Source organism: Mya arenaria, chromosome 5, assembly GCF_026914265.1.
Source record: "Mya arenaria isolate MELC-2E11 chromosome 5, ASM2691426v1".
Classification (NCBI taxonomy): Eukaryota; Metazoa; Mollusca; class Bivalvia; order Myida; family Myidae; genus Mya; species Mya arenaria.
Window position 1 is genome coordinate 12,229,013 of NC_069126.1, and position 27,671 is coordinate 12,256,683.

The 27,671-nt window shown below is 34.6% G+C and overlaps 1 protein-coding gene across 1 annotated transcript; it reads left to right on the forward strand.

Moving 5' to 3' along the window:
* The first annotated feature begins 1 nt into the window (after position 1).
* LOC128233572 (uncharacterized) lies at positions 2–25,870 on the forward strand. The gene is made up of 44 exons (XM_052947309.1): positions 2–147; positions 297–651; positions 815–1,118; positions 2,734–2,860; positions 3,351–3,605; positions 5,697–5,906; positions 6,264–6,547; positions 6,891–7,029; positions 7,126–7,341; positions 7,511–7,664; positions 7,822–8,090; positions 8,556–8,753; positions 9,172–9,313; positions 9,463–9,491; positions 9,701–9,842; positions 9,962–10,182; positions 10,364–10,528; positions 10,675–10,861; positions 11,217–11,331; positions 11,661–11,791; positions 11,962–12,179; positions 12,503–12,608; positions 12,798–12,914; positions 13,028–13,163; positions 13,403–13,583; positions 13,853–14,120; positions 14,565–14,751; positions 15,010–15,233; positions 15,447–15,682; positions 15,965–16,118; positions 16,221–16,399; positions 16,934–17,074; positions 17,265–17,433; positions 18,374–18,515; positions 18,706–18,827; positions 19,143–19,421; positions 19,908–20,111; positions 20,352–20,555; positions 20,911–21,627; positions 22,024–22,242; positions 22,905–23,000; positions 23,790–24,115; positions 24,338–24,539; positions 24,799–25,870. The coding sequence occupies exons 1-44, from the start codon at positions 67–69 to the stop codon at positions 25,083–25,085; spliced, it is 8,838 nt and encodes a 2,945-aa protein (XP_052803269.1). The 5' UTR covers positions 2–66; the 3' UTR covers positions 25,086–25,870.
* Positions 25,871–27,671: the final 1,801 nt, after the last annotated feature.

Consider the following 27,671-nt stretch of genomic DNA (forward strand, 5'->3'; position numbering starts at 1 on the left):
GCGCTATATTGGGATGGATGGTCAGACGATAATTCTGGTATTAGTGAATACATAATTCATTTGTATATGATAAAGAATGCTGGCAGCAACACTTTGAAACAGGATCATGGAACGACTGGAGAAAGAATCACAACGTACTCATCCGCTGTACGTTATATTTGTATACCCATATCAATTCTTGCACTAACAAAAACTGCTTAAGTTAAGAAAGTAAATGTAGCGAAACGTTTAAAATATTTAAAGTCGTTAACGCCAAAGAAGTGTCGACTTATTCTTATGATCCATTGTTATTTTAGCGCACGGCAACACTGAATTTGGAACACCCTGGTCCATACGCGGTAGAATTAACAGCTGTCGACCATGCAGGAAATACAAAGACGGCACGAAGGCTATTTTTCTTTGACAATATATCGGAGGTTTCATTAAACACAAGCAGTGCCACAGTGGTTTCGAATGCCAATGAAAATGGATGGATTACACAAAATACGGATTCGATTGATGTAGTATGGGCATACAGATTCCAAAATATTCGTCATGACAACAATTGCTGGTTATGTCGATTTGAACCGTCACCTACTTCCGTGCCTTTTGTTTTAGATGACACGTCCGGAGTTTCAGAAAGGACATGGGAAAATATTTACAATATTAAAGGCAAGAACTATATTCCTTTGCCATTTGTTAATATATGTGTTTATAAACTAATACCTTGTTGTTGTTTTTAATTAAAGATATGCTTATTTTCCAGTTAAATTGACTAATCATGTATTCTTAATTATATTATACATTATGTATAGTGCAGTTTTACCACTTGTAGGTATTGTACGTATTGAACTGGCTTATTCTGAGACCTATGAAGCTATAACCACAGACGAACCTTTTTATCAAATAACCCAGACAGAGTTTAATCAACAACGAGCAGGAGTTACCGGTATTGCGATCAAGGACGGTAAACGAGTAACATTTTCCGTAAGAGGTTACGACGTTGTTGACGCCTATGCCGAAGATAACGTCACCGTCTGGATCGACACTTCACCTCCGATCATTGAAAACCTTTGGCTTACAAGAGGGGATATTGTGAACATCAGTGTACATAACGCAACGGAGCTGGCTGATATGACGTAAGAAAGATACTATTAATACATATGTTACTATATATAGTAACACATGTGTACAGGAATTTCGCGATTATTTGCATGACTCAGCGTTTATCAGTTTTGCGGCCCGGGCCGATTTTCGATTATTATTTTGCGGCCCGTAGAACGTTCGCACGTGAATTCAATTTTCGCATTAAAATCAATTTTGGCGACTGTAAAATAATGTCTTGACTGAAAAATCAATATGTATTGATCTGCTTGAACAAATGCATTAGTAAAATCCTAAAGGGAGACAAACGCGAACGCAGTTTAGGAAAATATGCTTGTGTTTGATAACCGGTGTGGACTATACGGCGGCGTTTTTATACAGTGTTGTCTGTTGACATTCTAAAAAACAAAACAAAGGAAGCGGTAAAATTGAATTTAGAATCTACTTGAAAACAACAACTGTTCATACATGTTGGAATTAATAATACGAGTTATTTGTCTGTTTAAGTACAAACAATCGTTCTACTTGCTACGTGTTCAGGTTTATTTAAATTTTGACATTCAAGACATACAACGACAGATGTCAGTGATTCGTACTTAGAAAATTCGGATAGACGTTTTTGATCTTTCAAGATAAACAAATGAAATTGATGGGAACATGAAATGACAACAAAATGTTGTTTGCCTTTTGGCTGACTCTCAAAAACTAAATTTAATTGGAGAGTGAGTTAATCGTGGTCAAGCCAGAAGGCAATAAGAATGCACAACTGGATTGCAGGTAAACTTTCAAAAGAAGCAATCAAACTTAAAAATTAAGTCGACTACGTCTCGGGCCATTATGAGTCACTCGGGCCAATTATCACTCAACAGCCCGGCTACGCCGTGTATTGACCTCTAAGTAATTACAGCATTATTATTTCTGAATCTTAAATTTTAAAGAATGTCTGTGGTGTAAAATAATACTGATAATTTGTTCGAGCTGATAGTTTCTTTGAGAAACGATAAAGCTTTTCTTCCTATTTGAGATTTCCGTTGTTAAATACTTTGCTTTGAACAACATGATCGTCTTTATGTCAAACATGACAAAAGCAACGGCATGTTTTGCAAGTATTTTTCTTCGTCATTCAGTTATTCTATACACCTAATTTGAAGTAAACAAATGCACCGTATTGTTTTGATGTATAGTAGTGAGGCAATTACAATTCACCTTAAAAGGGTACTAATTGTATAGGCAATTAAATTACAAGTAATATCGCTTGAGCTAATCTGTTGATTTTCATGTTTATACATCATATATGAATATATAAATAATAAATAATATATAAACTATATATAAACTGTATCAAACAGACCAATTGGGTGTTTAATGAAAATATGAATCACGTCCCTTAAAGGTTATAAATGTCTACGATCAGAGCTACTAAATTAACGTTTCGATATATGTTTAAAGTAATATTGTAACTACTTGTTTCTTGATTGTGTTTCGGCCTTGTTCCCTGTTCTTTCAAATTAGGATATTGGCTAGAATAATGCTACTGGGTCTGTGTCGGTAGTTTTCATTGTGTTATTTAAATGTATTACATCACTATAGTGATATGGAGATAAAGTCGGCGGGTCTGCAAATAAACGATTTCTCTGCATTTATTTTCAGGATCGAGTGGAATGCATTTGACGCACATAGCGGATTATACGAAATATCTTGGCGATTGTTTGACAACTTTAGTAATACAGAGGTTTTACACGGTCATTCGTACGAATCTCCGCAACATGAATCAAATGTATGTAATCAGACAGTTTTGTAAATTCTAAATTATCACATGTTGCACATTAAACCTTAAATTATTATCTTGTTTTCGCGAGTTTGTATGACAGTTTCCATTAAATATTAAAGACAATACTTAATAATTTCGAAAGACATCTTCAAATTAAAACATGAATGGGGAAGCATGCATGTTGAAGAAATTAACGACTTTCGTGACGTCACGACTACAGACATGAACACATTGAATTAAATAGTTGTATACACTTGATGTTTTATATTGATCTTGTAAAGATATAAATTTGCAAAATGCATGTAAATTTTAAAACAAGAAATAAGGTTAATGTTATGTTTTTTTCCATCGATTAATATTTGTAGACTACAACATACACTGTTCGTTTCGTGTTGCGGGATTATTAAGTTATTATTTCACAATCAATTACGATAAGTTATTTGTTCGTCGTTAGTCCATTAAAATTAGAATGTCGTCTGTTTATTACCCTTTTTAGACCCTGACGGAATGCGAACAAAAGTATGCGAACTATACTAGAGGTCACAACTGTTACTGCTCTCCTTACCACGGCTGCTTCCACCAACACTTCCAAGTGATTCCTCGAGTAATAGATATTAAGACAGCCGGAGGTTCTACTCAACACATTGGTGGGATCGATGCAGAAAAATCAGAAGGAGTGCATGAAAGGGAATACTACATCGAAGTTACTGCCGTTAATAATGCCGGTTTGACTACAGTCCGGAGTCACAAGGTAGCACTTCCCCTTTGTTAAAAGAAATATATATGTAAAAATGAATGAAAATCGATTTGCTGAACACTTTTGGTTTGGTTAAATTATGTAATTATAAGTCCAACTGCATCGGAATAAACCTAGTGTGTAAAAGAAGATTACATAAACAAATCATATGATATGCACTTCAAAAATCATTTATTAATGATCTATTTTATGACAAGGGATGTAACTTTTATTATATACAAACCAGTATTGGTCAGATACCGACATACCTCAACTGCCTTATCATCTGTTATCCAAAAATCGATAAAGTAACAAAGTCAAATAGAAAATACTGTCGTTGCAAATTCATTGCGTGTGTTCATTGTTAGGTGTAAATTTAAATTATTGTTTTTTCGGAAAGTTGAAGGTTGAGTGAGGAAAGGTACATTCTATGCTCGTGTACCTTTTGCTCGCGCATTTTGGAGCAAACTCCACGCAGCGGTTACTTCCCCTTAATGAGAGGCTTCCACAGGCTCTGGTGTCAAACAAGAGTATCTCAATCGGGGAAAGAAATTAAGAAACAGCGGGAAATGAATTATCTAAATGAAAAAAAAAATGTTGATTTTAGTGAGGTCATATCGTCAAAATATCTTTTCAATGACCACTAGTAAAATAAAATACGATCTTACATTGAAACAAACTAATATACTGGTTAGCGACCTATTATTCGCCCGTACCACTTTTTCGCCCACCCAGTTAAAACCAGTCAAAACGAAATATTTTACACAAATCAGTCTGGCGGTTCATTGCGGCATAATTTTTGACAGATATCAGCTGTTTTTTGCGTTCAAATGTAAGTAGTATGTGGAATTTGACCCAAATAAACATTGTTTACACTTTTGACCTTATAAGTTGCACGCGGGGATGACGTCATCACGCGCGCGCTCATTTGCATGAGGCCCTGTAAGGACTTTTTAATTTCATTATACCTTGCACTATCAGACGACATTATTGATTTGTCATTATAAAGTGTAAAACCGGTGTTAAATTATACAAATACTATAAATTGCTGTATTTTTCGAAAAAGCAAATGGTAAAACCTGAAATCAGTAATTTAATCGCCGAATTTTTCGTCTAAGAGAAGCAACTCAAATTTGAATTAATAATAACATTCTTGTACGGACATGCGTTGTCCCTCTTCGGAAGTCTATAAATATGCATACTGTACATTGTAGGTCATGTTTCAAAAAGGAATCCCAGTAGATTTTTTAATTTTCTGCAAAGAGGAGGGTTACCGAGTAGGTGTTGTATCATTTGAAACATACATAAACAGTATGTAATAGTTAACATATTATATTTATTGATTAATTGTCATTTTAAACGGTCGCTAGACTGGTCAAATAAAATAAAAATGTTTGAAGATATAGTTTAGAGAGAAATATATGAAAAACATCTCTAAGAACAGCGAATTTGGGGGTTGGCGAATACTTGGTACAGTAGGGTGCTTATTTTAGCGAAATTATGGGGATACTTTGCACGTGGGAATATTCGGAATCCTTCGCTATTTTTAAAAACAATTACACAGTTTTTGTCGAAAGAGCCAACCTGTCTGAGTGTAAAGTTTTATCGTAATTGCTATCTTGTGTCAAAAGTTACATAGGAAAAACCTCCATTTCCGGCCGAAAAGAGGTCGCTAACCAGTATGATATTTCGACGTTGAAGCATTTTCTAGCATTCAACCGATTTTCAACGTTAAGAAAATTAACCGTCCGTCATGTGAAATTTGACATGAGTGCCAAACCTTGTTCAACGCAGGTCGCTGATATTCCGCCGTGTGTGTTCTTATCTTACGTAAACCTCATTGATATTCTGCCCTGTGTGCGCTAATACTATATTAACCTCATGCCTTTCTAGTGTGACCGTTATGAATAGCAAGAGCTTGAACTAAAAACTCATGCTAACTAACATCACCACAAATGTTGTTTCACTGTTATTAAGAGTGAAATACATTTCTTTAAATCACCAGAACGCATGTACTAAAAAGTGTTGTTTTTTTTGTTTTTGTTTTTTTTATTTTTTATTTTATTAACAAATTTCATGATAACTGATGCCAGACATTTTGAACAGGTATCAATCGACGTCTCCCCTCCAAATGCGGGCCATGTACATGATGGTACTTTAGGTCAACCCGAGCTCGACTTTCAACAGTCGCTAACTCTAACTGCACACTGGGATGAATTTCTAGACAAAGAGAGCGGTATTAAGTTTTATATGTATAGTTTTGCGACACGATGTTTGTCAGCTGACGAAATGCACGATGACAAGACCAACCCAGAGGTGATTTGTACTACAAATTATCTTTCACTTGATTTTGTGTAATGTTTATCTTAAAATAGGTAACCGAATAAATACATCATTAGAGGCAGACTTTTATAATAATAGAACGCAATATTGAAACAAATAGTTAACAACCTATCCTTTGTGACAATTAGATAAACTGATTAGTTATAATCGTAGGACAATTAATAAATAGCTTTCGAATTACAAAATGCAATAAATGGAGGTTATTGTCATAGTCTTGATTTTCTTAACTAAAGTAAAGAAAAAAAAATTGTTTCTAATTATTTTTCATATGAACATAAAGAAAATGAAATTTACTTGTTTTATTGTTAAACCAAAATTGTCTTAATATAGTTTCAGATTGTCAAGACATATGAAACGACTGCAAGCACTATTGTCCAATCCCAAGGGCAGTATTATACGACCGTCGTTGCATATAACCATGCGTTGGACCCGAGTGTTCCAGTGTGTTCGGATGGAGTGGTTATCGATAGCACTCCAACATTGATATCAGAAGTTGTCATAAACGGTGGCATTGTTACTCCAAGAATTATCCGAGACAATGTTACAGATGAAGTATTTGTACTGAACAAAAATAGGGTAATTCAGGCGATTCAAAACCCAACAAGGGTGTGCCGGTAAACCATGTTATAACTTATTAATTACGAATACATAAGGATCTCCTTTAAGTCTGTTTATAATCATTAAAACAGGCTTTAGCGAGTTAATTAAGTCAGCATTTTGAAGAATCGTAACTTGGTGTAGCACAGGTAGATCCCGATAGTATATCCTTTTCAAGTTCCACCTTAATTATTTTACTAAATAATTACATACACAAGCTAGCAAATGTATCGTGATGATTTTAATCGTCAGCAGAAATATCGTTAAATTTTATATTTGAAATGTATATCTCTGAGCTGCATAACATAACAGTTTATACATAATAGCAATTCTTTATGTATTGTATTGTCGTTTAAACAGACAAAAGGCGTTCGATGTTCAAACTTCAGATATCCAACTTATTCCAAGGCTACTAAACAGTTCAGTTGATTCAACCGTTTGTGAAAGTATTAACAGTGTTTCAAGAGACAGTGTTACGTTTATCCGCTCTGATTCTCATGTAAGTGCATATTTATTGTTTGAAGGTTCATGTGTAACTTTTATTGTAAATTGTATTTTTTTATCCATTGATTGATTTATTATCTTTCTTTTCAAGCTGGAAATTTCTTGGAACTACACTGAAGGTCCAAGTGGTGTAAACAGTTTTGATATTGGACTATCGTCTGACAATACACATACTCCAGATATTATGAGTTTTCAGAGTTCAATGCACCATAGTTTTATGCGTTTAGTTCATCCCGGTATTTGGGATGGACAAGAGTTCTTTATACTTCTGAAAGTAACATCGAAAGCAGGTGTTGTTGATACAACGGTAATTACCTTATTACTTAATTAGATTCGAACAGAGCTACACATCTTTCTATTATATGCTTAGTTTTAAAACGATATAGCGAAATGTGTACAGTCTAAAGGCAATAACAATTCTTGGGAATAGCATTTTTATTCTGATATTTATTATTTTCTCTTAAAATGTGCAAAAGGCGGTCGGACCGATCATGGTTGTGATCTCAAAACCAGAGTTTGTGGGCTCCATACACATACACATGGAAGGAAATTTCTTGATTGCAAGTTGGGGATCTGATGATTTCGTTGATCATGGGGAATCCGGAGATTTGAAATTTGAGTTTGCATTGGGTATGTGTTTGAACAGAATTAAGCCGGAACATATCATAGATTTATTTATCATGTGCATGTACCTGTAGTTAAGATATATTTCGTTGTTGGCTTCATTTCGTTGTCAACATGTATGTGCAGAAGGTTCACATTTTGAAATATTTGATTATTGTTAAAGGATCATCCATGTTTACATCAAATGTCATTACGTTTTCTGGACAAAGAAGTGGCGGGAGTTGTAACATTAATGATACGACAAATTGTACAGCAGTCGATATGCGTAATCTGAAATGGGTCTTACACGAGAGTACAGACTATTATGGGACAGTCAAAGCTACCGATCCACTTGGGTTATTTGTCGTTGCATCTTCAGGAAAATACACCCATTACTACAAATTGCCGTCTTCTGGAGTAGTTTATGACATCGACCCAGGCGACGATCGCCCGGTATGCACCATGTACAATGATAAGACTTTGTTTATTGGCAGTTTCTATTTTTGTTCATGCGACCTTTAACGGTTATAGTTATACATGAACATACTGACACGCATAATCAATCTAAATTGATAGAATGGTACTTTTGAGCACGTTTTACATATCATTCGAGCACGTTTTAAATATGATGTGTTGCCGCAATAATTGTCATTGGAGCTTATGTATTTAGCTTACTTTAATTGTGCAATTATTCCATCGTTGTCAGTGTTTGCACTTATCATTGTCATTTTAAATAAATCGTTTATTTGATACTTGCGCTACATTTAATCACAATTCAAGAACATGTCGACTTTTAAAGGCTTGACTAAAAGAAAATATATTTTTCTCGAACATTTGAATGTTAATTTTAATGACACGTTGTCATCTAGATATCATCCTTGAATGATGAGGCAAATCGTTTGACTTTTTTATTTTCAGTTTGTGGACATTGATGACATAGACTTTCAAAGCAAAACGAATGTACTCGCTTTAAGATGGAATGGATTTTATCATCCCCACTCCAATGTCCAATATAGAATATGTATAAACGACCAGAATGGCATTAATGTTGTTTGCGAAACAGCTACTTCTGATGACCAACACACTTTCAACGGGATTCGTCTTCAGAGCTATGTGGTAACGATAAATTCAATGTCAGTCAATGATATAACTAAATAATAATAACAATCTTGTTTTGGTATCGCCCGCAAAGCATGACAGAAACATAGGGATTGCATGTCGGTAGTGGTCACCTGTGTCGTTTTCCGCATCGTCGTCGGCCTCACACATTTCCCCCAATCAATAGTTTGTGAACGACCTGGTTATGTTGTTGTTTTTTTCAATCTTGGTATGCACAGTTGCCATAGGTTGTAAATAATCGCTTTTGATTTTGGAGCAGTACGGTCGATGTCAAGGTCATAGTGATTTTAATAGAAAAAAATGCTAGGCTCTTTCATCAAGAGACATTTTTTGTAAAATATGTATCAAACTAAGCTTTTCGTTTTAGTTGTCTTACTTATAAACATAGTTTACGTAAAGAATTAAAACATTTTAGAAATATTACCAAGTGGTTACTGCAATAAGCATTGCGGGTAATGTTAGCGCGTCATCCGACGGTGTGATTGTAGTTATTCCTGAAGAAGAGCACACATTTGAAATATTTGATGGCATAAGATGCAACAACTCAGTCACAAAAGGTAATTGTCTAATTATTTGAAGCCAAAACGCGCTAAATAATTTTTACCAAAACAATATTTCCAAATAGTCAATTAACAAATGAAATATCATTGTATATTCTTCGTTAATCATTTACCTGTGTAATATACTTATTTAATGTATATTCCAGAGTTCTACACAGTGTCTCACGACAAACAGGTAATACTTCTTTATAATAATCGAAGTTATTTTGTTCGAACTATTACAGTGTCTAAGGAATAACGGCATTTACTCTCAACTTCCACATATGTTTATCAAACAAAAAGCTTTTCGTATTCCTTGTCAACGTTAATCAGGCATTATCCATACCCAAAATAGAAATACGAGATTTAAATCTTGATGTTTACGAAATGTGTTAACTATTGCAGTTTGACACCTTTGATTGTACAGAAGATATCGATTACCAGTATCAGACATCGTCGCTTAATGCTTTCTGGCGGTTGCCCGAAGATAAGAGGCAGTTTATGCAGACCATATTTTGGAGGGTAGAAAAGAGAGCTCCCGTAGTAGGTATGTAGATCGGCACCTTAGAACAACTAGCTCTTTTAAAACGTCCGTATTGATGTTCAAAACATTGCATTCGACCCATTTCTGTAAAATGTGCATGTTTTACTTTAATATGATTTCAGATATGTGGACGCCTTTGTCAGAATATCAGATTTTACGGAACAGAGACGTTTTACATGTTACTGGGCTGTATCTTATTCCTGGACGGAAGTATCGTATATCTGTGAAGACCTGTGCTCAGCAATTCTGCTTCAAATCAATGTCTAGTGACGGTGTCTTCATTATTCCGAATCCGCCTATCACTGGTTCTCTTTCTGTAAATTACGATATGGGAGTTCACAAGGTAATAACTTATCGATAGTGTTCCTTTGTGATATATTACTCAATGTATTTGCCATCAAATGTATCTAAACATGATAGAAAATCCAAAAGCAACTATTACAATTGCTTTATACATTTTCCAAAATGCATTTAAAATTGGCACAGCATTATGTTTGCTTGATAATAGTTATATAAATTTACAGATAGCAGTTACCATGGATAGATTTAAGGACAGTGACATTGAGGATATGAACGAAGCTCTGACAGTCATCCTGCGGTATGAATACGCCTTTACAGATGGAAAGAATGACTCTGAATTGCTCAACAAATGGGATATCATCGGTATAACATCGGAATCTGAGACAGCGGTATAAAGTGTATAAATATAGTGCAAAATTTGCTTAGCAGATAAAAGTTAGTGTTAAAGTTTTGATAAGCGACAACGCATTACGATCATTTAGCAGTGACAAATACATCTTAGAAGGATGAATATAGGTGATGTTTATCTTTTTAGATTCAGTTTGAGATCATTCCCCTTCTAACGATAAGATTTGTGAAATGTTGGAAACTAGCGATCAGAGGAATTACAAAGGCGGGAACATATTCTTTCATTTCATCCGAAATACGGAACTGTTCCAATTTACAAGAAGTAAAGCCAAGCAGTGTCATTGATGCAGTCGGTAAAACCATTGGAAAACAAGGTTTGCGTTTACATTTGACTTAAGTGGGTGTTTTTGTTCAAGTAAAGACCATCATTTTAATAGATTTATTTACTTAAAGATGAGTGCATTTATACAAACACTATATTTTATTGTTAAATATAGTTTATCCTAACCCTTACCCTATATCTGATAAAATTCGTTTGATATCACTTTGTTATATGGCATTCTTTAACATCCGGTTTATTATAAAGTGTTCTATTAGAAGGTATTATTCTTTTAGCGGATATTTGCTTTTAAAATCTTAAACCAATATTTGCTGGCTTTCGTTGTTGGCAATCTAGTAGGTAAGTATAGAAAATTAAATGAAATACATTTTATTATTTTCACTAAACAGATGGGCAGGCGATCGGTGGAGAAATATTCTTAGAACAAAATCTTGATTGGAATGAGGACGACAAAGACTACACTTCTTACACAAATATTATATCGGCCGTCTGGCCGAAATTAAGGTAACCAATAGGGATACGACAATGGCATCATTAATTGGTCAAGCTTTTCGGATGCATAGGTGGCGTATTGTATACTGGACTTGTCCGTCCGTGTTATTTCGGTTGCATTATTCACATGTGCGCATTTTACCATTTCCAAGCGCCAGCGCATCTCGTTTCTTCTATTGCTTAGAATTTTTGGTTTTGTGAACTTAGACAGACTGTCCATTTCCTCTATTTTCTCTACAAAAATCAAATGTAAATCGATGAACTTTACAATGCAATGTATATGCTGGAGCATACAGCTAAACATGTATTTATTTGATCTCCTCACTCTCATGTCGTTTCAGGTATAAACATTATAATTGGGCAGTTATTTCAATTAGCAACGAGGATCCTACGATTTTCTTTGGCACAAATGACACTGTTGGCCTCCGTTATCCATGCACGCACCCGGAAACGATTGCATGTGGGGAAACAGGTATGTCTTATATATGGTTTAAAAGTATATCTTACGATAGAAGATTATGCATTTTTATGTTGCTTTCTGTTGTGTTTAAGGTGGGTTGCAAAGTACATTTCAGCAGTATCACATTTGTTGTAAAACGAGTTTTCTCATATTTATTACACTATTCACTATCTTTTTTGTAGCTGGAGAATATATGAATGCAAAATTTGATGCTGGAGTCATTACACATGGCAAACGATACATAGTGTGCATCCATGCCAATGAGACCTACCTATATCATGAGAAGTGGACACAGCATCTTGATGAGTTCATGGAATGCACTGACGGTGTTACAGTGGATATAACCCCACCCATTGCTGGGAAGGTTTGGATTGGCCAGGACATGAATCACTTCTATCAGGCATGTAATGAGTTCACTGGTACATTGGTTTCCATTCTGAAAGTGCGAACTGGTACATTGTACTGTTATGTCGTTGTTGCATTATTACAACGAGTTTCTGCTGAACTATTGTGTTATTTAGTTAAATTGAATTTCTTGAATATTTGTAAGTGTGGCATCCTCAAATGTAAAACCGAATAATAAAAAGTTCTTCAGATTATATCATGTCTTTCACACAACTCAAACGCTAACAAATATGACTAAACAAATTACTAATAATAATGAGGTGAGACAAACAAGCTGAACATATGTTTCGAGTACTAATCATAATTTTAAACATTTAGATATCAACATCCGATATACTTGTGATGTGGGATTCATTCTCTGATATAGAGGAACACCGATACCATGTACACGAAAGTGGAATTGCTTACTACGCATTATGCATAGGTATGTGTTTTACAGGTATCTGGCACCTGTGTTTAACTGATAGTGTTAAGTAAAACATTTCTTTGATTTATTAAAACTATGTCTTTCTGAATATTGCTTTGTTCTACATGTTGGTATACCATAGGTTGTATAGCATGTAATGCATTTGCAAGTATATGATTGAATATGCAGTATTCTGCTTGCCAACAGGTTCATCACCAGGTGGCAACGATGTTAATAATTTTGTGAATGTTGGATTGGTGAACCATAAAGTGTTCCATAACCTTTTTCTCCAAAACGGATTGTCCTACTATGCAACAGTGAAAGGCAAGATAACTTGTATTTATGTGTTGTGTCTTATCGGGGTGTTTTTGAATGATACGTTTATCAACAAAAGTTGTGATTGTTTATGTTTGAATTTAAAGAATAATTTTATTTAGGATACGACCACGTTGGACTATCAACAAGTGAGGTATCACATTCTATTGTCGTTGACCATACACCCCCGAGAGTAACTGGGAAATTGATCCAATTACCCAGCAGGCATATATTGAATACAACGTCGATAACTGCTTGGTACGCATAATATGTTAGCTACGAAGCATTTTCGTTTATTCATAAACGTGATACATTTGAACAGAGTTTTATCAGATGTAGCGACAATATAAGAGCAGAACATATTTTTTTAAATCTGTTTTGTTTCAAGTGGTTAATTTTCATAATAGAAGAGCGCCAAGTGTTTAGTTACAAGCATAACTATTGTATCTCTCATCAAAGGTGAAACGTTATAAGTTGACACCGTTGTGTATTTCCAGCTGGAAAAACGTCTTTGAAGATCTAGAGAGTGGAATCAACAGATACGAATGGTCTGTTGGTACAAGCTATGGATACGAAGATGTTCTCGAGTATAAAACAGTTCACGGAGATTGTGCCGAGTCTGAGCTGCATCCATCACGAATATTGAAAGATGGTCATTCGTACTTTGTAACAGTAAAGGTAGTGATATTAATTTCTATAAACGTTTCTGCTACAGCTACATGCTGTTGTACTTGTGTTTTGTTTTTTTTTTAAATTTGATTAAAATCTGTTCGATTTCGATACATACACTAAGAGTACATCCTGACGCTAGCAATTGTTTTAAGAATACATTGCTTATATCAATATGACACACCATTTCAAGCATCACAATACCCATATGAACACCATAATAATCCTGTACTGCTATTAACAATTTAAAAGTACTTTTTATCGTATACATTCTTCAGGCCTATAACAACGCCGGGCTATTTACCATGGACACATCTTGGGCTTTTGTTGTTGATACAACGCCACCAGACTCTGGTTTAGTTTACGACGGTCCAAATGACGGCACATATACGGATATCGATTACATGACATCATCAAACACAGTTCAGGCTTACTGGACACATTTTATTGATGCACACACTCCCGTTCGTGAATACTTTGTAAGCGTTGGAACGTGTAAGGAATGTGACGATGTGCTGACGGAACAATCTGTTGGGATTAAAAATGGTACACGCTTCGTACTATGGTTAAAACCAATTATGAATGTTTTTTTTTTACTTACAGTCATACTTATGTTTACTCAAAGGCATGTTCCATTTGCAGAACAATACATTAGACCCAACGTGGGATGAAATTATACTCTTAAGTTTATTATGCAGCTTGTTTATTGTATAGATATATCGATTAGAAAAATGCATAGCATAAAGCTTAGTTCGAATCAAAGCTAATCTTACCTGAAAACATATTCTATGTTCATGATCTTCAAGCTAAAACAGTTGTTGATGTATGTGTGTATGTATGTACTTACTATGTCATTGTAGCAGTTAAACAACTTAGTTTGCTTTAAGCTTGTTTTAGCTTTAGCTTATTTGTTTATAAGTTTCTGATTATATTTCTAGAATAGTCTAATTGTGTCCATGAGATGATCTAACATAAACATTTCTGTTCCAGAAATGGAGATCGCTGGTTTGTTGCTAATGGAAGGCCGTTTTTACTACACAAGCGTGAAGGCATGCAACACGGCTATGCTTTGTTCAAGAGCGTCTTCTGACGGTTTTCTAATTGACAAATCGCCACCAACTAGAGGAACAGTTAGTGATGGCCTCAGTGGAAGTGATAATGAATATCAGGCTTCAAGGTTTTGAAAGACTTTACTTTGAAATAAATAAAGCTTCATTGATTTAGAATTAAATTCACAAAGGTGTTCGTATACTAATCAAATGTTAAACACTTTAGCTTCAGTTAAAATTCCCAATTCATTTGAAATGGTTTATTTCGCAGTTAATACAGTGAATATTTCAAAATGGCATTTATTATACCTTGTGTAATACAAAAAGTATCGAACATTTCTCAAACTAAGTTTCTACGTATCATTTCGTATGGGATTTGTTTACAGAACTCATGTTGGCTGTAAATGGTTTGGCTTTTCGGATCCTCAGTCTGGATTGAGTCACTACGTTTGGAGACTTGGGACATTTAAAGGTGGAGACGATATAGTATCGGCGACAAATGTACACAACCATGAAATCGCGTACATTGTTGATGTTCAATCTCACTCTGGTACTCTTCTCCCTGTGGGAAAACTCGTTTATTGCACCGTTCGAGCATATAATAAAGCGGGTAAATTCAATGTAAATTATCATATATAAACAGTATTTAGATCTCATCACTTAGATGTTTATTTAATCATTTAAGAAGACATAGCATAGACATAAATACAAATAACACGCAAAAATTCATTTAGAATTATATCTTAATACGCCGACATGAATAAATATGATTTTAATTTCAATAACATAAACGGTAGTCAATTGGTGATGTTCGATTTTGTAGGACTTTTCTCTGAAATGTCTTCCAACGGATTTGTTGTTGACACAAGCCCGCCGACGATTGTCAAAGAGTTAGCATTGTCTCCGTTTGGGAGGAGTAACAGCTATGACAGAACAACACTATTAAGGTCGTCTTTAAAAGTTTATTGGGATACCTCAGATTCAGATTCAGGAATTTCCGCCCAGTATTTATCTGTATCATCGCACATGGGAGGCGACTTCAATATATCAACTGTAAAGGTATCGTGATTTTTTTATCTTATCTTATTGATATGTAATTGTAATTGTAATCCTATTTGGTTATAAATTGCTGACGGAACATCATGTATGGTCTACAAGAGACATAATCTGTGGTGATACCTGTTTATTTTCTATTAAATCGGAAATCACTCAACCTGATTCAACCAAAATTGACCTTTACATCTTTGCTAAAGAATATCCACGTAATTTTCCATGTAAAAGATTTTGTTCGAAATGTTTAATTCACTTTTAAAAAAGAAAAATACACTGTATTTATGTCAGATTGATGCTGTCGCAACCGATTATACTCTGTTGGAATTGGACCTCCATGACGGAAGCTATTACGACATAAAGCTGACTGTGTGCAACGGTGCCAAACTGTGCACACAATCTTTGTATGAAAATCTATTGGTCGACAGCACTCCTCCAACCATGGGTATTGTTCCCTTTTTGTAGGAAATTAATTCTTTATCTTTATCAAAAACAAGTGCCGAATTAAACCCATAACTATATATCTATAGGATAATTTGTGTTATAGGTACCTTTGCTATAAACACAGACCATGCATCTGAGCTAGGAAGGCAGCCTGAAAACTGGATGAAATGGAATCCAATTATGTTGAATATATCTTGGTTGGGGTTCGAGGATATTCATAGTGGGATTGACACGTATATAATAAACGTTGGAACAAGATATATGGCGAATGATCTAAACAAGGTAGTTATTCGATACAATGATAATAATAATAATAATAATAATAATAATAATAATAATAATAATAATAATAATAATAATAATAAAAGTATTAATAATAATGATGATGATGATGATGATGATGATGATGAGATGATGATGATGATGATGATGATGATGATGATGATGATGATGATGATGATTATGATGATGATGATGATGGTGGTGGTGGTGATGATGATGATGATGATGATGATGATGATGATGATGATGATGATAAAAATTAAGGATAAAAATAAGAATAAATATTGATAAAACAACAATTGTAATAATTTTGATAATTATAACAATAATAAAAGTAGTAATAATATTTCAAGTAATAATAATATAATAATTATAATGATAGAAATGAAAAAAAATACCCTGACATGCACTAATACATACCAACTCCACCATGCTGATTTTGCTTGCCGTGATGATAAAAACATGTGATGTATTATTTATCTGTGTAAGTATACATTCTATAGATAACTAGCTCTGTATTTTCACTATTTTCAGAATAGCGATAGTTTAATAAAGGTAAAACATGTCGATATTGGATTTGAGCATCAGGAAGGATTCGTTCAAACCTACTCAGTAAGAACAAAATCCCTGTCAAACAGAAAGAGTGTTTATGTCAGCGTATATGCGATAAACACGGTAAGAGATATATTTGTGTATTGACTATGATGTGTTGTTTCATTGTAATAAAAATACACACATGTGTCTTGAACATTGTATACATTTCACACAACCTTATATTTTTTGTTTTTGTTTGAGCCAGATTCATTTGAGAAACTGTAATGTGTTGTTTTGATTCCTGTTCTAAATCTTATTTCTCCCCCAACAGGTCGGACTTCATAGCCCAATATTACACGCGCAGTTTAATCTTTTATTTGGAGGATTATTGTCCATGGTAAGGCGTTGTGAAGCTGAAACCTGTCTCGGACATTGTGTGTGCGCTCCTGTATCAGCCAGATGCCATTACACCAGTAATGATTGTATATCTGGCAGTATCGGTAAGCATGCAACCAAATATCTTGATGATGAGGCTTTTACGCTCAACGACGAAATAAAGTGTAGACTGTCCATATATGCCTTACTTGTTCAGAATACGATTTATCGTTAATGAAGCGTGTGGAAGCTTTATCCAGTGCAGTTGCAGTATATGTTCACAGTTGGCGATTGATCAGATTGCTTTCCTAGAAACGAAATTTAATATCTTTTTAAGGATTCAGATTTCGGAGAAAAATGGGCAAAATATACGGGGGGAATTTTGGATGCAACCCGAATTTATGAAGAATATTCCCAAGTTTACAACTCCTTTCTTTGTTGAGTGTTTATTTTAGCATTTTCCTTATTGATTAATATTGGCACACGATTATGAAGTTTTGATTACATAAACCAGTTGAAGCCCCAACTGATTTTAACCTACCGTTCCGATGCGTCTGTCCAATACTTATTCATGACGACATATTAATATTTATGTAATCCGTGTCTTTCGTTTTCTTTCCTTGTGTCATTTAGTGGCTGTTAGGCTTTAATCATTGTACATATATTTTAACTAATTTCTTAATGATTGACTGCTGCACTCTTCAGTTTAGTTTCCATCGTATTCTTGACAATATCAATGCCAAGGTCAAACAGTAAACACTACAGCATAGCCTTGCTTTTATTCATTGTAATTTGCCCGAATAGATGTTTGGACAAGTGTTTTGCTGACCGTGAATGTTTTATTCCCAACGCTTGTAAATACAGATATGCTGATGTACGTGTTGTTTGTGTTTGTTGTTTTGTGCAGCTGTGTTTATCTGGATAGGTTAGGCCTTGTCTTCCAACATGATCTGACTTACATTTATGGCTTAACACACACCGAAGCATACTATTTAAGTACTGCACTGCCTCTGAGTGATGATAAAATCATTGTCAATAATAAAATATCAATTTTTGTATTGTTAGAGAACGTAAATTTAGTATCGGTAAGAGACCATCTCGACTTAGATTTGATTGAGAATACAGAAGCAGTCCAATATTCACCATTCGATTCCTTCTTAGCCGCCGATTGGACTGTGGTGGACACTGGAAAATCAAACCCACTATGGTATTTAACTGTTTTAATTGTATAATTAGTTCATGCTCTTTAGCTGAACTCGGGCCAGCGAAAACATAAAGGTAGTTCTTTCTACCGTTTTAGTGTCAAAGTAAATAAATTACTTGTTTTTTAATAGTTGTTTATTTGTAGTTGTGATTCAAAACAAGTATATGCGTATATATAAATCATTCATTGACAGGTACGAATGGAGTGTTGGCGAATCAAAGTATGAAACTCCTAAAGGAGTATTCGATGAAATTACCGACAGAGTTTGGCACGACGCAGGTTCACATATGTCATGGGTGTATACGCTACCACGAGGTAAATTTCCTGTTATTTTGACTCTGTCATTTGCCGTGCAGACAATACATTCATTTACTTTTAAAACGCGGTAAACTCTAGAATGTTTGGTTTAATGAGGTAACAAACTTAAGTCCCGTAAGGAAAGTTTACGTCGTGTTGTGGCTAACTTTCTTTAACTTATTAGTTTCTGTCTATTGTTATATTCAAAAAACGATATTTTACAGAACTTCTGTCCTGATAACATACATATTGTTTACGTAATTTAGCTCATCTACAAACGGTTCGATTGTATGGTTGAAATAATCAACGTCTCTCTTTATCATTGTGTCACAGGTCGTATTCTCCGAAGAAACTTTAAATATTCGTTCTTCATACGAGCATGGTATGGCGATAACACATACGCTATTTTTAAAAGCAGCGGTGTAACTATTTTATCAAAACCACCACAAACGACAAACATTCGAGGTGTGAGTGTTAAGGAGGTTTTGTCCAACAGTCTTAAAGATGTTGATTATATTTCTGATACGAGCCATGTAATGGTAGACTGGGCTGGAAAATTCCTTGGTGACTCTATCAAGAAATTTCACCTTTATCTGAGTACACAACCTAACGGTATGTTGAATTTGCAGTCACTACAGACAACCAACGAATAAGATACAATACGAGACTCTGGCATAGCAGTCTTACAAAATGCTTTGTAATTGACTCTTTATCAGACAAATATTGAAATTTATTTTCATAAATAGGTGATATTATTGTTATGTCGACACAGTGTGTCTCTTTATACTTGTATTGATATTGAAAAACAAAATAAGATACCACCTTAACTACAATTTTGGAATACTCGTAGAATTACAATTGATATATTCTTTGAATACATGTATTGGTAATTCGATAAGTTGTTTTATGTGATGTATGATTAACGTTGGTTGTTAAGCGTTTGCTTTAACGACCACCCGATGAATTAACAAAATATAAGTGTCACATATATCTGAACGGTCGTCAATTGCTCCTGTTTCTAATGCATTGTAAGAGGTCTATATTATATTACTATTGTAAACATGATAGTGTGTGCAATTATATTGCGATGCATTTTAGGTAAAGATGTACATGTAATATCCACAAATATCAATGCATCCGTGACAAAATATGATATTACTGGAGCTAAGTATAAAGAAAATACGAGATATTTCTCAGTTGTGCAAGCTTTCAACCATGCTGGACTCCACACTACTCTCAGTTCTGATGGTTTTATGCTGGATAATGAAAAACCGGAAGGTGGCACGGTGAACGACGGCATAGGTATCACTTTGCGTATTGATCTGTATTCCATTGGAATTAGTTTTCTGATTGAAAATAACAAGTGCAATACTAATGGGAATATCATGTGTACGATACATATTTCTTAGGGATATAAATTAATAAATACTCAGAATGATACCAGTTTATGTTTAGTCCACTCAACAGATGTACTCGTAGTAAATCGTACCGATTAATTGATCAAAGGGATTAATTGTTCCCATAGCATTTCTTTTATTTCAGTTTTACATGATGTCCAGTTTCTGAATTCATCGAACCAGCTTCCCTCGTTTTGGTATGGATTTAGTGATGCTATCTCTGGAATTGACCATTATGAACACTGTGTTTCGTCCCAGAAATACAAGGGTCGATGTGATATACAGCCATTTATCAATGTTGGGTTATGGGCCTATGTTGAGAGAAAATCGCAAGAAGAATTTATCCAAGGTATGAATACATATACATTTTTCGTCATTTATCGTTACCTATTCCCAAATTCGAAATAAGAATAACAAATATTTCGAGGGCGTGACAATAAATCTGCATTCCCGCGAAATCCATTTATGTTTACGTTTATTCTCTGTCATTTCAAAAACACGCCATGCAAGCTTTTCTCAAAATATTTCTTAAAAGAACCGTAAAAATCACTTTGCTACTTTGTCAGTTTGTTATAAAGTATTTTCATAGTTCTCCCTTTTCGAACATTTAACTACTGGTAGGTAATATACGATACTTTAACATGAATGTCACCAACTTTGCCATATTTATTAATAAACAAGTCCTCCATTTAAATGTTTTACAGGAGCAATATTGTTCAGTGAGGTTCGTGCGTACGATATGGCTGGACATATATCCGATTTAGTAGCGTCTGATGGTGTTTTAATCGATAGAACGCCACCTCTTCGGGTTACTTACATTTTATCCGACGAAAATCTCGTACGCAATGGATCTTTTGAATATGCTGCAAACAGCTCTCTGCAGTGCGAAGATTTGCCTAATTCATTTTGGAATGGACATAACTCCTGTCTTAAAGCTATAAAAGCCCACAACCTGCCTCATGGGAACTCTTACTTGCTACTGCAGGGAAGTGTCTCTCAAGAAATAATTGTTGAACATTCCGGGAAATTTAAATTACAGTTTTACACATCCAATAGGCCAACAAAATTAACGCAGATGTCAGTTCAAGATGGTTATGTCGTTGTCAACGAGACCAAGCATGTATTTCTGATGCATAAAAAGCCATCCTTAACAGAAGCGGTAATTTGGCAAGAACACCACTATCTTTTAAACCTTCCTGTGGGGAAAACAACAGTAACGTTTGGAGCTGAAAATAAAGCCAGCTTTGGTATAGACGATATTAGTATTCGTTATTATTCCGGGAAAACTTACCTGGAAAACAGCACCGATGTTAAACACCTGCAAGCTTTAACTATTCATGCTCACGACTGGTCATCTATTTATTCAGACTGGCACTTCGAAGATCCGGAAAGTGGAATTATAGAATACTTCTGGGCAATTGGTAAATAACAAGTTAATAGGACTTGCATGTACGTAAAAAGTGGTAAAAACCTTGCAAATTTGCATGCACTAGATATTATTTTTGCGGATATGTATAATGTTGGTTGATATTGTTAAGTGATTTAATACAGTAAACTCTATAAAATAAAGTTGCAAAACAACGTACACAGAAATAATATCTTTAAATTGACCTGTATTTAAATTCATGTGATTTAAGAAAAAAGAATGTATTCATATTTTAAGACAAACTATGGCGGCATTTAGATATTGTGAATATATATTTAATGTATGATAGCAGTGTTATTTAGGGTCATGGGAAAATAATCTACATGTGATATATTTAGTTGCCTTTATTTTAAAGAACTGCATTTTCCTAAATCTTCTCATGATATATCAGGTACTGTTCGGGGCGGCACACAGCTACAAGAATACACCAGTGTTGGTAGAAATGAATTTGCGTCAAGCAATACAATTCAGTTACAACACAATACAGTTGTGTTTGTCAGCATAATGGCAGTTAACGGGGCAGGATTAAGGACGGTGAGCCATTCCGAGCAGATTTATATAGATTTGACACCACCGGAGTTTGAATACGTTTACGATGGTGATAGTTCAGGTATGAAACTCCTGTGTGACAGTACTGACATTTTTCGTACAATTTATTGACATATGTATCGGTGCACTTTCCTTATCTTAAATTATCAATATGACTCATAAAAATGTAGAATGATATAAGCAAAACAGACACACGACACACAACTCAACACAGACATACCACATACAAAACAACACGGACATTCTACACACAAAACAACACAGACATACTACAAACAAAACAACACAGACACACCACAAATGCATTTAGTATTGTTGGGGTTACCAACTTTAAACTGACAGTGAAACAGCAGTTTACCGGGGTCTACTTTCTAGTAAACGAGTACGCAACCTCATACATGCCCCAACATTTAATTATAGTTGCAAATCTTAACATAAAAGCCCACGAAGGAAATGTATTTTACTGTAACCATATTTTCTTCACATTTTGTTCCAAAGTGGCAACCTCATCCAATATTGATAGCGACTTTTTAATTTAATTTAAATTAGATTAGATACACGTCTGTTGTCTGGTCGCGCCGTTTGTTTCGAGTATGTTGGGTTTTGATCACGGGTTTTTGAACCAGCTAATCGTTAGATTTACATGCTTGGCTTGTCCCTGTAGTTGCCTATGTATAACATAATTTACCTTCATATTTAGAAGCACATATTTTACTTTTGCAGATTTTGATATCCAATTTCAAACGTCACTCAACATCAGCATGGCCTGGTCAGTGAAGGATCCAGAATCGGGAATACAGGAATGCTCCTGGGCAATAGGTACATTTATACTTTTGATGTTTTTATCTAATTACATTGACTTACATACTATTATATATAAGTGACAATAAAGTAGGTCGCATGTATTTTTATGCTTTCAAGTGATCAATACCGTTCCTATTAAGATCATGTACCCGTTTATTCAGCGACTAAATACCAAAAACTCTAAAGAGACATGCTCAAATAAAAACACATACTAAAGCGGGTACGCTTGGAGTTGTTATAAAATATTGAAATACTGTGATTTGTCCTTATATTCCATTGTATTCCTCAAATATTTGTTCTTATTTCTTAGTTTAATCAGTTCAGTACTATTCCAGACAATACTTGCTCATTAATTATCAAGTACACTAGAATTGCCGAAGTCGTATGCTAAATTATGTTGAATTATCCTGTAAATATGATCACAGTTGCGGGAAAATATGAAACTAGTTTCGCGCAAACCAGGCCCCAATATCACAAATCAAGTCAAATTTTAGTCTTAATCTCAACTCATTTTACCCTATAAAAGCATAGTATGAATTAATATCTAGCATTGTTTATACTTTTTAAACACGTATTATCTCAAAGAATGTGTTTATAAAAAGATATAAAAAGAATATTTCAAAGTATTTCTAAAGCAAACAATATACATGAATAATTGCTAAAAACATGAACTATACTCAAGTATATGTTTGATTGTAGACTAATTTTCCTTTGGAATCTCACCCAAGGTTTTAACAAATGTACTCAATAGTTGAATGGATAAGGTTTCACGTGTAAATACTTAATTAATTAATTATATCATAGGCTTGTCACCAATGGATACATCGCTTCAAGATTATACACAGATAGCCATAACGGAGAATGTTGCAAGAACAGTTCTTAGTGCAACACCGTATGATCGAATATTTTCGACCTTGACATGCACGAATGCAGCTAGTCGTACGGCTTCTATTTCTACAGACGGGCTGAAAGTTTTAAACATGTCGTTGGCAACAAATGACGTATACATCTCCTTAATGGCAATATCCGAGACACAATACCCAGCTATTGGAAGGTACCATGGCAACAGGACTAAAATCAAGTTTCAGTGGGCGGGTTTCAGACAAGATGAAGGAATAAATAATTATTTGGTGAGTTATTACTTATCTATATACTTCCTAATGCCAGTATTTTATAAATCAGTACCAGTAGCATTCTACTGATTTAGTCGAAACAAACGTTATTATATTGCTTTTTTATTAATGCTTATTCCGTTTAAAGATAATCGGATAAAAAGCCTGATTTCACATTGCCTATCATAATATTACACAATTATCATAACATTAGCTCGTCTGGCTTTTCTTTGATTTCAGATATCCCTAGTTGGTGCTGACACCTCGTTCTCTGAAACAGTCGTCGGTAGTACCTTTGATGTTAACTTTGCTAGTTTTACCGGATTGAATCTTGTGGATGGCCAATATGAAGTAGCAGTACAGGCCGTTAACGAAATTCACATGTATAGTGAAAAGAAAACCATTGGCTTCTATCTTCTTACATCTAAACCAACTAACACGGGTACGTTATTGCATAAAATTCGTTTATTAAAAAAACTGATTATATATTATTAATCAAAATGACATCGAAAATCAAACCGACATCAGTCCCAGCAGTATCTCCATATTTCAGACGCATAAGAATATCCATGCTGTATAAGTCATTAATTCGATAATTCCCAAGGCGCGGACTCTGTTTGTTATTAACTTATATCATCAACTAACAACTGTATTTGTTAGACTAACTCTAATTGTTTACCCTAACCTTGTCTTATTTCAAGGAGGATCGGTCGTAACATCATGGGACCCGAAAACTCTTAAAGCAAAAGCAGAATGGTCAAACGTATTTGATTCCACCCATCCGCTGTATTACGAAGTGACCTTGCGTCAGGAGAATGGCGAAGGAGATTTGATACAGTGGCAGGAGACAACGAATACTGAGATAGAAGTTACGCTAAAAAAGGATGACATTTCTTCCTCGGGCAGTACGCTTAAATTCAGTATAAGGGCGATAAATCATGCTGGATATTTTGACACATTGTACGCTGACCTTTTTGTTATTGTGTGATGATTTACTTATATATTTATTACACTTTTTGAATGTTGATAGTTAATTTGCGTATATCTACTTTGTTTAATAAATCATGCTGGATATTTTGACACTTTGTACGCTGACCTTTTTGTTATTGTGTGATGATTTACCAACACATTTATTACAATATTTGAATGTTTTTAGTTAAATTGCTATATCTATTTTGTTTGATAAATCATGCTGGATATTTCGACACTTTGTACGCTATTTTTTGTTATTGTGTGGTGATTTACCAATATATTAATACCCTATTTAAATGCTGATAATTTAATTACGTATATCCGCTTTGTTAAATATACTGAATTAAATTAAAACAATATGATGATTTGTGACAGGTCTCGTATATTGTTTTGGGCGACTATACCCCGCTTAATGTTCAATAACATATTTTAACTGCAAATTGCCAATTTAGTATTTTGAGCGGGCCTAAACGCTATTACTATCGACAAGAACCAGATATAGCTGTACCTTACTGGGTTTAAATTCAATGAGTAAAACGTGAACTGAAATGCTGGGGGCAGTGAATAATAATAAGTGGTTTGAATTAAGACACTATTAATGTTCTAATCCGCCAGCATAAAGTCATTGACGTCCAAATCGTTGAAGGAGAACTGTTAATTAAAATTGGATGTAAATATCTGACGGGCTCACTTATGTTTTAAAAATATATTTAAATGTAAAAATTATGTGTTAAACGCTTTTTGCTTTAAATAAACAATACGCAATGATTTGTATTTTTTGCCAAAAAAATAATAAATAGCTTTTTTAAGATCGATGTGAACTTATATTTTGTACCCTTATAAAGATATTTCTGGGTTCGTATTACAGAAGCATTTAAAGTTGATTTTTTATAGTATCCACTACTTTGACAATATTCTTACGAAAGAATGAGTTTTGATTTATGCATACCTGTACTTGTGATTTAGAATATAGAAACTCAAGTGGGTTTTTTGTGGGGGTTTAATTAATGATAAACAACTTTAAATAAAAATAAAACAAGAAATAAAACATTTAAAGAATAACCACTTTCAAATAATATGTAAACCAACACAATTAAGTTGTTTCTGTTAGACGGACCCGGATCACAAATGTGGAAATGACTCGCACATATCAGGAAATATGCGAGTTATATGAGGGTTAGTTCAGTTGGCAGAGCGCCTGACTTGTAGACAGCTGTCCCGGCTGTGAACGGAAAGGCGGCAGTGCCTTAAACAATTGGCGCCCAAATTTGGGCCGTGGCTAGTGCCATGGGCAAGAATGGAACTGAGAATTGTGGTGAGTCGAGATAATAATACTCACCGATGAGGTAATAACACACACGTTGGATAATCTTTAATACAGGCTATATTAGTGTGATTAAAAAAGAAGTTAGCTAAAACATTAAAGAATTCTGGTTCTATTTCGAACGATTCACGGCAGGCAATATATTTGGCAACAAGATCTTATTATGTTCCGGTCTATAGCCGCCCCAAGAATGAAACTTTTGACCTTCCGGTCCCCGTAGTTCCTTGCGGCTAATGAAAGTGGCAGCGTCAAGAAGGGCACTGTAAGCTGCGTTATTCCGTTTGCTCAATCGTATACAGGTAGTCCCACAGTCGATCGGTGAGTTTGATTCTCTTTGCTGTATTGCCCACAGTAGAAATGAAACCGTATTTGTGTTGAAATCGTCATGAATATCACGCTTTCCAGCTTTTAAAAGCAGGTCACTGGTAACGTAATTGGTAAAATCATGTTTAGCTTCTGGTGATTTGGCAGAGTTCGGCTTAGCCCAAACTCTCGATAAAACATTTTGTTGATCTTTTCTTCCTTGAAGTAGATGAATTTTTAGGTAACGACCGCTGTGAAATTTTCGATCCTTATACGTATGTCTGTCATATATTTGAGACTCCGTAGCATATGAGTCAGCATTTAATCCTGAAATTTCTGGAATCACCTCGTTGTCAGAAATGTTATCATAGTCAGTATAAAACGATCGGAATTCTTCTTCGAAGGGCCATACCCTGTCCGCAATAAAACGCCGGTCTACGGAACGTTTTACAAAAGAGTTTCCCGAATTAGTTTGTTTCACAGGCATCATTATCATCGCATCGATAAGTTGATTAAGTCTAGTGTCTGTACTATGAACTACCCTGGCAGTCAGGAATGTGAAGAACATTAATCGAGAAAATCTCGGTTGTTTAAACATTTGCCCTGCACACATGTCGTCGCTGGAAACAGTTGGTATTGGATCTGAAGAAACGCAAATAAGACGCTATAAATACAATTTGCAAGTTATGTTTTCTGTTGAGCTACAATTCATTTATTTCCATTAAATTACAAAAGTTCTAACAATATCTGATATTATGTTTGTTTGTTTTAAATGTTGTGATTTTTAAATAATTGTACATAATAAACAGTACGACGTGCGATATTATCGATAAACCGAAAAAATGCAAAACAAAACAGAAGTGATACGTATTTATACGTAGAAGAAACGATATTTTCATAATAAAATATGCCATTCAGAAGATTTGTTTGAATGGTAAATATTATGCAAACCACAATATAAACATGAACCGCTTT